The sequence below is a fragment of the Galleria mellonella genome, unplaced genomic scaffold, assembly GCF_026898425.1.
Source record: "Galleria mellonella isolate WM207_F2 unplaced genomic scaffold, CSIRO_AGI_GalMel_v1 utg132, whole genome shotgun sequence".
Taxonomy (NCBI): Eukaryota; Metazoa; Arthropoda; class Insecta; order Lepidoptera; family Pyralidae; genus Galleria; species Galleria mellonella.
The window spans coordinates 4,429,879-4,442,130 of record NW_026441989.1 but is presented as its reverse complement, the minus strand read 5'-3'; the positions used below and the strand labels follow the sequence as shown (position 1 = coordinate 4,442,130).

General features: G+C 31.1%; 1 protein-coding gene across 1 annotated transcript in view; it reads right to left on the bottom strand.

The window, feature by feature from the left end:
* LOC113518086 (C-Maf-inducing protein-like) overlaps positions 1-12,252 on the bottom strand; it is a 46,727-nt gene that overhangs the window by 2,605 nt on the left and 31,870 nt on the right. Inside the window, exons 3-12 of the mRNA XM_026902847.3 lie at positions 10,162-10,290; positions 8,826-8,876; positions 8,668-8,739; positions 8,077-8,166; positions 7,144-7,382; positions 4,564-4,782; positions 3,937-4,207; positions 3,612-3,710; positions 2,916-3,071; positions 978-1,133 (exon numbers count right to left, since the gene is read on the bottom strand). Of these exons, the coding sequence (XP_026758648.1) occupies positions 978-1,133; positions 2,916-3,071; positions 3,612-3,710; positions 3,937-4,207; positions 4,564-4,782; positions 7,144-7,382; positions 8,077-8,166; positions 8,668-8,739; positions 8,826-8,876; positions 10,162-10,290 (1,482 nt within the window). The remainder of the gene's footprint in view (positions 1-977; positions 1,134-2,915; positions 3,072-3,611; positions 3,711-3,936; positions 4,208-4,563; positions 4,783-7,143; positions 7,383-8,076; positions 8,167-8,667; positions 8,740-8,825; positions 8,877-10,161; positions 10,291-12,252) is intronic.

The following is a 12,252-nucleotide window of genomic DNA, read 5'->3' as shown; positions in this document are numbered from 1 at the left end:
TTTCGGCCACGCCAAAACTTTGTGTGTGTGTTTGTGTTGTGTGTGTCTAACTGAAAGTTGTTTTTTTTAAGTTTTCTTCTAAGAGTAAGTCATAATTTTAACATGTTTTTACATATAAATATATATGACATATTTATTACATGCTCTAATTAGTGTTTATTATTACCCTTTAACTATCTGTGTGTTTGTGTAAATAATTGTTTAAAAAGTTCACAAGATTTCAATATAGAAGAGAAATTTTAAATATGTTTCAGTAAGTTTCGGTTTCGTCTGAAACTGAGATCAAGGCCGAAAGTTCGGTTTCGGTTTCGACTTTAAAACCTGTTTCGGTCGGACACTATAAGTAATAGAACAAATGTAACAGTTCGAAATAAAGTGACCATAGCCATAGTGTTTTACAAGTGTCTCATGCAACATTATTTATGTTTACGTGTTCCATGTAAGGTAGACAAAGATGCAAGTACTAAAGTTTTATACCATAATTTTTGCACACTCCTCCTTTACCTTTTGAGATACTCAATCAAAGCTTATATTTTAGAAGTAAATATAATTTTCTTCCTTACGTACCAAATTTGGTATATTTCATTTTTTATTTGAACTAACATAATATTATCAACCTATCTATTGAAATAACAGTTAATGAAACGAACAGATTATTACAATGATTATTATAAAGTTTTGCGGTGAATTAGATGATATTTTAATATTCTAGGTTTACTTTCAAGTACAAAATTTCTTTAAAGAATTACATCAAGATTATTTAATAAGACAAGTAAGCACTAAAAGGCATCTTACTAGTATAGTATTATATTATCTGTGCCTAGAGCTAGTTAATTATTTATCACCATGATGTTTATGGTAGTTGTAGTACAAATACTAAAATGAGTATGGCTTGTCGATGCAGCAGTTGAGAGATTGTTTATTTACATATCTACCTACAAATTTGTCATTGACAAGTGAAACATGCGGACATTCACCTTGATGAGGTGGTGTGCGCAGGCGCTGGTGACGCTGGTGAAAGCAAGCGAGAGGCACTCGAGGTTGCCGAGCGCACCCGCCTCCAGCAGCGCTGCTACGTCCGCATCCGTCGCGCGCACCGGCAGTGCCAAGCGCCTGGGACCACCCTCCGCTTGCTATATATAGTACATATTACATTTATTAGCAATGGGACAATGTAAGTGTGACCACTTTATACTATTTCAAATAGGTATTAACTTACTTATGCTTAGATTATAGTAAAATGATAAAAAAACCAACAGGATTAAAAAAATAATACAAAAACACAAATGCCCTGGATATTATCAAACAGCGTCCTCTACCGTACCAAATAAGCAGTGCTTGTACCGTGGGGTATTATACTATCTGTGCCGAGGGTATACCTACTAAATAACTAATCAACATGTTAATAAATACATATCTTAATAATGCAATACAAAGATAACTCGGCCAGTTATTGTGACCGGGGGGAAGGGATTGTTAGTAATGGGGAGATCAGTCCCCGTTGCTATCAATATACCTTATCAGGTCGACCTCCACGCGGTTCCCCTGGAAACCATCTTGACTAACTTATCGTTAAATTTGTCAGGATGAGGTAACTGACTTGTTTTTTCATCTTCACCAATCATCCCTCACTGGTGCTCCGCCAGCGTATACCGATAGCGCAAGCGGGGTTACCATTGCATTATCATCCATTAAAAAAAGTTATTGTGCCTATAGTATATATGTAGGATACGTGCCAAGATTATACACATAAATACACAGAATTACTACCTCCACCATAGAATCACTATGTTAACCTTTTATTAAATATCTCTTTTAATCATATAAAAGAACCTAAACCACTACGAATATTTATAATGGGAAATCAATAGGTCCACCCACATATGATAAGAACAGTGCCTAAGTCATATTAATTTATATTTTAAAACCTAAGTGGTTACATATAAATTTTTTTCTGTAAATACACAGGTATACGGTGAATGTACAGGTACATAGATGGAGCTTTTTATTAAGATTTTTTTAAATAAATTATAGCGTGGGTTTCTTTAAAAAGGTGTGAAAGCTGAAATAAAAATGCTATTGGAAGCGTGCTAAATATAGTAAACGCTTAATATTACATAAAACAGATCGTATGCTTGTTTTGTAATCTCTCTAGTATAGAAAAAAATTTAGCACAACATTAACGTTCGAGTTACCCACGGTAACCGCAAAATAAATAGGTAATTGTCACTCATAATGAAAATATCCATACAAATGTAACATGTCATCTTTATATGTAGGTAGCTATGGATAAATCATAATTCTACTAAATGTCGTAGTAATATGAGTATAGATGGTCAAAACAAAAACAAATTGCGTATTCACGAAGTTGACGTCACATTCCAAGTATTATTATTTATTATTTCTACTTGACCGGTGAGGCGTAATTTTTTAACATTTGACACAGGTAAATAATACATTAAGTATCTACTTATATTGTTGTAATATTACAATATGGGATTAACTTATAGAGATTGATTATACGAAGACACAGTATTCTTAAATGAGAAAGGAGAATATTTTGGGACACTTGATAAGTCATGACGAAGTCATGAATATCATAATAGAAGATAGAAAAGAGGGGAAGGCGGAGACCAAGGCACAGTTACATCAGGCTGATCAAGGAAAAAATTGGTGTTATATCATATCACAATAATAATAGTCGTTATGTTGTAAATAAGAGAACTAATAACTACATACATAATACGACATGTTATTTTATAGACATTATCGCAACTTATCTTTTATCATCTTTTAGGACTCCCCTCCACCCCAATAAGTCTCATCTGTAGGAGCATTCTTGTTGAAAGGAAATTTTGTAACAGAATTATGGAAATTATAAAAATCTCTGCACTGTTATAAATGTAACAACTTACCAGTCTCTGAAGGTTTTGTTGTCTTTCACAAAGATCTTTGTAATATTTTTGTCCAAGTTCAGTTCCTTGTAATGCAGCTATTATTTCTAGTTGTGTTTGCTCTCCGCTGGCTACTTCCCATTCTAGCATTAGACATAAAGCTTCCAATGCAGATGCCTGGAATTATTATAATATATTATGTAATTTTATATAATGCAATACATTAATGACAATATAAAATATATTTAATGATTTATTCAATACCACATAATTACATCACTAGCGTGCCCGTAATTTTATTTATATGATCCAAAAAATATGTACAGCCCACGTCTTTCTGCACAAACAATACTCATTCAAATTTCATGATGTTTGTTGATGTGTATTTGATTGAGCCCAAAGAGTAAAGTCGAGCCGTTAATGCGGGCTGAGCCCAAAGAGCAAAGTCGACCCGTTAAAGCGCCAAGAGATAAATTAATTTTCATTAGGTAGGTATATATTTAAGTATAATATTAATAAAAATGCAATAACAGAGTAAATATAGATAAACGAGTAGTAAGTTATTTATTTTAGACCAAGCCATTGAAAATGTAATGCTATAGACATTATATGTGGTGCACTATAGATATGATGTGACACCATGTATCTTCACTTCATATGTTCTTACTTTCAACCTATTTACTCTTTTATTTACTAAAGTAATAAGGCATAACTTACATTCTCTGTTAAAGCAACTATAACGAAATCTGGCAATTGTTTGCTAAGACTCTGCAGAAAACTTTTTCTTTTACAACAGCAATGCAATAAACTGCCGATCTGAAAACAAAAATTAATTTACTTTATTATAGCCATCTAGGTATTTATTTTTTGGTCGAATGGTATTAGACTAAATAATTTAAAACTATCTGAGTATTTCGTATTGTATCCAATATTTGTTGTCTGATTTTGCTTGAGGATTAAGCAAACTAGTGTGACTATGATTGTATGATTTATGTGTATATATTTATTACTGTAATTACATATTAATATTTCTGAAAATTACCATAGACCCCCAGAGCTGACATAATTGTCGCTGTGGCAGCGCTAACAATGGATCTGAGGGTGCTGCGGCCCTCAGCCAGGAAGGTGGTGATGATCTAGCGGCGCGTGCTGGCGCCACGCAGGCATGAGCGGCGCACCGCTGGTCCCGAGACAGCGCTCCCAATACTTTGCCCAGCCGCTGGGCGACACGCGGGCAACTCATCGCCCCCACACATAAAGGCACAGGCTGGAGTACAGCACCTACTACGACTAACCAATCTTCATATTCACACCTGAAATCCAGATTTAATTTCTTGCTGTTTTATCCACTATCATGTCAGGACTCTTACGGGATAGGCAGAGATAAAGAGCTGAACGCTAAAATCTAAAGTTCTTATAAATGTCTCTTGCTTTATCCGCTTTTATAACGCTTTATGCATAATTACCGATTTCGGATATACAGACAAGATCATCTAATCTTGATAGGTGTTGTTATCTGTCGGTATAAATTGAGTGACCAATTTTATGGTATTCTACTTACAAATCTTGACCGTAACATTTTATTTGACCACATTTCTAAAAACATTCAAATCCAAGTTTTCTTCTGTTCCCCTCGTGGATATAAGTAATAGTCCTATTGAATACTTACATATGTTCCAAAATGTCAGCAAAGCAGAGGACTTCATCTTCGCTGTCATCGCACTGATGAGGCAGCTTCGAGTGGCGGTAGTGCTCGTCGAGCGCGGCGAGTGCGACGGCGGCGAGGTTGGGCGCGGCGCGCGGGTGCGGGCACGCGGCGCGGCCGCCGTGCGTCACCTCCACGAACCGGCGCACGAGCGCCGTGCCCGAGTTGTGCGCACTCAAAGCGCTGCTCCCGGAAATCAAACAGTTTTTTTTTATCATACTGCTGAAGATAAAAAAGTAATGTTGTCGAGTGTATGTATTTTTTATTTTATATGCAGAAGTACTGTAGACAGGAATAGCAAAATGGACAGCATATACTACACTATTACGCTCGTGGTATTTCTTGTACATTGCCATTAATAAGGAGTAATATGATGTCGTTAAAACGGAGCAGAACACGAAGGAGGATCTAACCAAAGCCTCCAATCATACCGTTGAATTCGCTGAGTTGTGATTTAAAAATATTTAGGTTGCTGTTTACTTAACAAAAGATTTGTAAGGACTAAGGTGTTTTGGCTCGGTAACTTGTAATTTCCCTGCCATATCCCAGATCATTTATTTTTATAAGGAATGTCGGATATAGCATATACCTAATACCTAGATCTTGAATTAACAAATCGGATCTTTTTTATCTTGGTAATATTAACATATTACCTATTGAAATACGTTATCGCGAGTGTGCTATAGAATTATACATTATTGAAAATAATTTTAAAAATTATTCATAACAGCGATGTACCTAGTCTTTAGTCGCAACTATCAAGGGGCGCCACTCGTTATCTTGTGCACTTTGTACTCGGTGGAGTCTCACTTGACCTTTAGTAGTAAGGCGTAAACTTCCGATAATCAATAAATGTAATGATGTTGTTGCAGACGCTTGATCCTGAACATTATCAACAGACTAAAGTAAATATCGTGCGTCAGTTAACGTTACGTATAGATTTAGTATCCACTTGTACCGAACACAGCTTCAATCAGAGTCCTTATCACTTACAATGTGATATTAAATAACAGCAGGTTATTGTACGTGACGAATTTTGGATTTAGACAAAAAATAATAAACTAACCGACTGAGTAATTAATGTATTACTGAAATTAAAACATCTGTAGTAATTTTAACAGAGATGAACAAATTGCACAGGGGCTAATATTATTGATATCGGTTATCAAGAGAGCGTTACCAAATTGGGTGTTTTTTGTTTTGCATATTTGGGTAAAATTTATTTTACTTAATATTTTATATAATTGTGTTCACGAATTATTTTTAATATTATTGTTGTTGTTTGCTTTGTGGTACATAGCAGAATGTGCTCGCAATATTTCGGTAATAGTAGGAGAAATCTGATCGCTTTGGAGCAAAAATATTTAATGATGATATTTATATTCATATAGGATATAAATAAACAATTTCATCTGACAACTTTGCACTGATATTTTCTTTTAAAAAGATAGTTTATACTGATCCTTAGAATAATAATTTCGTTAAAATCTTACTATAATATCAGACTATTACATTTATAATTTTAGTAATTAGTAAATGGTACTTCAGAACTGACGCCATTAATTCTGATTTTCTATAATGTGAAATTATGTATAAAAAAAAAAATTTATAAAATATGACAGAAATTATCACATTTAATTATACGAAATCACAATATGGCACCAAAATAGATTCATTCATATTGTTCTTACTTACTTCATTCATTCTGTGTCTTCGATTCGTTTATGTCATTATTAATATTATTATAAGTATAATCCACAATGATTGTTAATAACTAAGAATCAATGTCACAAAGAAAGTTGGTATAATTATTACTCAGATGTAATTTAGAACCGGCAATTGACGTCAATGTAGCAGCAATTAGTTAGACAATGATGAAGCTAATTAACGTGATAATATTATATCGAAATAGGACAATGAGGTTAATATGTTCCGCTGATTGGTTACACGAGTATGAATACGTTTACAATATTCTAGGGGTTGACACGTAATAATATGTCACATACCTACCTACTGTCCAACCCTCTAATATCAGAGTCAACTCCTGACAAAAACAAAATAAAATAATAAGTGAACATGAAACTAATACGGATTAAAATCTATTTGATTAAAAGTTATGATCTAAATTTAAACAAAATTACTACTACCTACTTACGTACTACCTAGTCTACCATGTTTTTTTCTATATAGGTACATATATAATTAATTAAAACATTATTGGGTTGTTTGGAAGAGATTACAAATGCAATATTATATATATATATATATATATATATATATATATATATATATATATATATATATATATATATATATATATATATTTAGGCGAGTTTGATTTTCGTATGGTTATAGATGTATTTGTGAGGTCAGCTCGATTGAGGGACAGGGCGTATATTATTAGTATAGATTAATTAATATGCTCATTCAGGCATGATTATATAAACAAATAAGTCAATAAATTTGATTGATTACTGTCTTGAATCAATTTATTATTTATGAAATATACTAACATTAAGTACCCTTTTTGTTTAGATAACATACCTGATGTAATCTTTGACTAGTTGACGAGCATTTGGTGCCCTCGCAAAGTCCACATTCCGGGTGAGGACACGGCGCACAGGTGGAGCGAGAGCGGGCAGCGGGGCGGCGCGTGGTCTCCTTCTGCACAGGCGAGCCAGCAGGGCGCAAAGCTCTCCTGATGCACATCGTTCCGCTAATAAGGGGGCAGCGACGCTTGTTGCGCTTTCTGCCCATTCTTCCCAATCAGGACTGTCTTTTTTCTATGAAACGATAAGTAAATAGGTATTATTTTTTCGCACTTTTATATGATATTATTAATAATAGTTAATATTAGTAAATATTTTTGTTGTTATAAATGTTTTTATTAACATATCTAAATATTTGTTGTTATGTGTTGTGTATATACACAACACATTCTATATTAATAATTATAAAATTATAATTGAAAGTATACAGATATTACGTCAATTTGTAGGTAACGTAAGAAACATTACGCGAAATAAACATCAGTTTTTATGTTATACTCTATTATCGCTGTTTTTATAAGTAAGTAGGTATAAGTACTAATAATAAACTTAATATATATTTTAGTGAAAATACTGACAGACGCATTTATGGACATAATTTGCTATGACAAGAACGAAAGATTTATGTGATTGGATATTTTAGATAAATAATTCCTTTTCAATTCATGTTTCTATTTTTAAATTTGTTAAAACTAATAAAATATCAATCGATATTCTGTTAGTATATTGATTACTTATTGAAATGATCGTGATAGGCATAAAATACTTCTAACCTCAACAAAAGGTTAAATTCAAATCAATTCAAACATACACACCAATAGAAAAAGGTATTTTTTTCGTAAATATTATACCGATCATGACGAATTTACGATCTCAGACTTGTTAGATAAGACATAATTGATAATGGTGCTTTTTGACGATATTTTACCTCTGATAATAAGCTGGTGAGTATCTGAAGAGGGTCACGCGTCACACTTTCATCTTGCAAAGGAGTGGTCATGACGAAATCCACCATGTTCTAGAAAATAATAACATAACTTAGTAAATATGTACAGGAATGGAGTGCGATGTCTGTAAATGATAGGGACTCATTTTACAAATAAAGCATGAGCTTAAAAAATCTTGCAAAGAATTATAATTTATTCATGAAATTTACTTGATTAAGTAATTAAGGTATTTACTAAACATTAACTTTTGTATTTAATAATTAAGATTGTTTTCCACAAAAAACCAACTTCAGTTGTAGCAAAACCAGTTATTTTGATTTATAAACTAAACTACTCAGCCAATTTTGATAAAATTTCTTTGGGACCAATTTTTAAGCATATCATTTCAGATAAAAAAATAATTTTTGTGTTAATTTACAACTGTTCGTCAGTTAAAAATCAATTGTATGAGGTAACGAATATAAAAAAAAAACATACAAATAAATTGAGAATTCATCCTCCTTTACTCCTTTTTCGAATTTGGATATATGTACCAAAACTCTATAAGTTTAGAAACTTTAAAGACTACCAACCTTTAATTCTTTCATGACTACTTCCTTCCTTATGGTCTTGGTAAGAAATTTCTTGTATCTTATAATATTTCTCTGAAAATTATTGTTTTTATTAATAAATTGTAATTGGTAATATTTATATGGAAATATATGGTAAGAAGGAAAAATATTATATTTACCCTCCACACAATAGAATGGTACCATTGGTCCCTCGTATATGCGTCATTTGCCTAGAAATAACAAACAAACATTAGACTCCTGCATTCTGTACATTAGGCATTGAATTTGTCTAGCTAAGTAAATTTCAGTAATTATATTTTTTACCTATAGGTACATATTATAACAATTTGAGATCGTATTTAAATGTGACTATTGCCCAAATATATTATTTGTCGTTATATATTATACTATGTACATATTTTAGATTATAGTATACATTTAAGGTAAATCACGTTATATAGAGGAAAAAGGAGAGCACTATCGGGGAATCTTTTTTTTCTAATTATTATTTAACACATTGTAAAATTTATGTAGTGAATTTGTGGTTTTAGAATACACTGAATTTTACACTTGATTTAAGAGATAAATTAGAATTATCAAGAATTAATTTATTGTTATTAGTTAACAATACGTGTTTGTTATAACCACAAAAAATATTAATATATGTAGATGCATCTACACTGACACTCGCAGAAATAAAAACCAGCGGTTGATCCTGATATGTGCGTATAGAATTCCAATTACAGCCTTGGACTATTTATTACATTACGTTAATAATATGTACATAATTATATCCTCTTAACCATCACCATCTCAACCATTAATCTTTGGAATATACTACCTGATTCTTTTGACCTCAAAAACTTTAATTATCTAACTAAAGACTTTTAGATGATTAAAATTGTATAATGATTTAAAATTGATCAAAAAAGTTTTATAATTTTATAATGATTATAAAATTATTAAATTAAGATGATGCGTCTCAGTTTTAGTTTTTAGATATAATTAATTAATTATTATTTATTATAGTAAGAGTAAAAATACAATTGATTAGCGAAAATAACTTATTTAATAACTAAAGAGATTTAGTAAGAATATTATCTGTACTCATTTTTATTCTTAGGAAGTCCTAAACAGCGAGTAACGTAACAAGACATCAGTGCAAGAGAAAAATAGAATAATATAGAAGACTAAATATAAAACTGGCTAGCGTGAATTTAATGCCTTTATAATTCCCTGTCAACCTTTGGGATGTAGAAATAAAACATAATGAACGGTGATTCACGAAAACAAATATACTACATATTTTGTCCATAAGAGGAAAGTCCCGTGCCCAACAGTAAGTAGGTATACATTATATTACATATAAATATATAGAATATGTATGAAGAAATATTCGATTATTTTTTGATAGGAAAATCTTTCCATTTAGTTCCATTTAGATTGGTAGGGAACGCCATCAGACATTATAATCTACGTATATAGTTTTTTAGAGTCTAATTAAATATTATCAACCTGTAGAAGTAGAGATCCAAGAGGCATAACAATTCTTAAGCAGTACTTTCTCGCAGAATCCCAGCGTGATATACAGTATACCTCTTGCATACAGCTGTACGATAAAGGTTGTTCTAGTAAACCGGAAGGCTGTAACAATACAAAATGTACAATTTTATCATCGTTCTATCATTAATGTTATTTACTTTTTATCAGTTTTTTATGTAAATTAAATTAACATTAGGATGTCGTTTGTTCATATATTTTATTACATTACAATAAATTTCAATAATTTTGTTTTACAACGGATAAAAAAACTGACGCAATATATTGTATGTTTAATGTGTGTTATTTTTAAATGTTAAGGTCTCTTCTAAGGGTCTCTTAAAGTGAATAAAATATTATGAATAGGTATTTAAACATAATGTTAAATTCATAGGACTCATAATATTCTAGGAATTAAGCATTTTGAAAAAATAAACTCTAGACCTAAATTACAATATCTTAAAAGATTTAACATTTTTATTTTATACAGTATTTGACGTTCTTATCTTTTTCCCTCCCTAATAAAGGAAAAGGTGTGTGTGTATGTGTTTTTTATAAAGGATATTCACTGAAAATTAAATTAAATTTAAACATAACCAATAGAATAGGCGTGTCGAGTGTTCGGGATAGATCTGTGACGTACTGTGTTATGGTAGAGCAACGCCCTTGCGCGGGCCGCGTCACGTCGCGGTTGCGTCGCGACTCGGACGCCACGTGCTTATGTAGTGTTGATGTCCCTAGTCACTTGTCCAAATAACAGGCATCCATTATATATATATTTAGTGTGTTGAAATCCAAATAGATCAATTTCCATTAAAGTAGACCTAGCGTCTATTTCAATAAAAATTAATAAAAAGGTAACCAAGTTCTAGAAATAATCACAGAAATAGTCGCTAAATGAAATTAGTAACAAATTTAATTATTCAATCAGTTGAATGATTATTTCGATTTGAGGAAACCAGTTATGAAATTAAAAAGCTTCTTACCCTTTTGATTTTTTGTGAATTTGCTACAACCATTTAATTGTTATTCAAAGATAAGGTGTAAATTATTAATTTTATTAGTAATTTGTAAAATTAATATAAAATATTTTTTTATAAGTAATATGCTTAAGTAAGGTATTTAAAAAATTTGTATTATTTAAATAATTAATCGGTTCAATTCATTGAAAACTTGTTTTATTAATTTAAGAATCACCAATGAGTAAGCCTATTATCATGTTATGTTGTAACAAAGAGTAATTTTTGCGTGTTAAAACATCAGTGTATATATTACATTAACATAACTAACAATACAGTACGTGGTCTATTAATACTAAACTGTGCTAACAAGTGTACTTATTAGGAGTTGGTTTATATTAACCCAATTACATAGTAGATAATTACTTATTTTTAAGTGACTTAAAAAGGAAGTTCTCATTTCGATGTTATTTGTTGTATGTTATGCGATATATTCGCCATATTTGTTGATATTTATGATTATTTTTGGAATTATTGATGGATTTACTCCGAATAAAATAATACTAGTTATATATCTATGTAATTGTGATTATATTTCAAAATTTTCCCCCTTTTATACTAATTTATTTAATTAATTCTTTATAATGAACTACTAAGAAATAAAACTATAAATAATAAAAAAATATACATAATTAGTTTATTATCAAATAAGTCATCCCAACCTTTTTTAATGAACTTCTTATAGAAGTACAGTATCTAATTTTTATAAATAATCAGGGTGTGTAAATAATCAGCATGTCTTCATGCTATGTCGAATTACCGGAATGATAAGTAAACTATGTCCTTCAACCCAAATACTATATATACAAATACTAAATTTCATGACGATTAACTGAGGCCGTTAAGGCATCAAGAGATGACAATTGAACGCACTTACACATTTATAATATTAATAAGGATTTTTAAACTTTATCTGCGGTCAGTACAAGCCTTAAAGGGAATGAACAATATGAAGTACATATGTTTAGATGCTATAGCTCAATAGATACGTGCTTAGTGTGATAAATGCTTTCATTGGTTTGTTATATAATAAAACAATATAAAATAA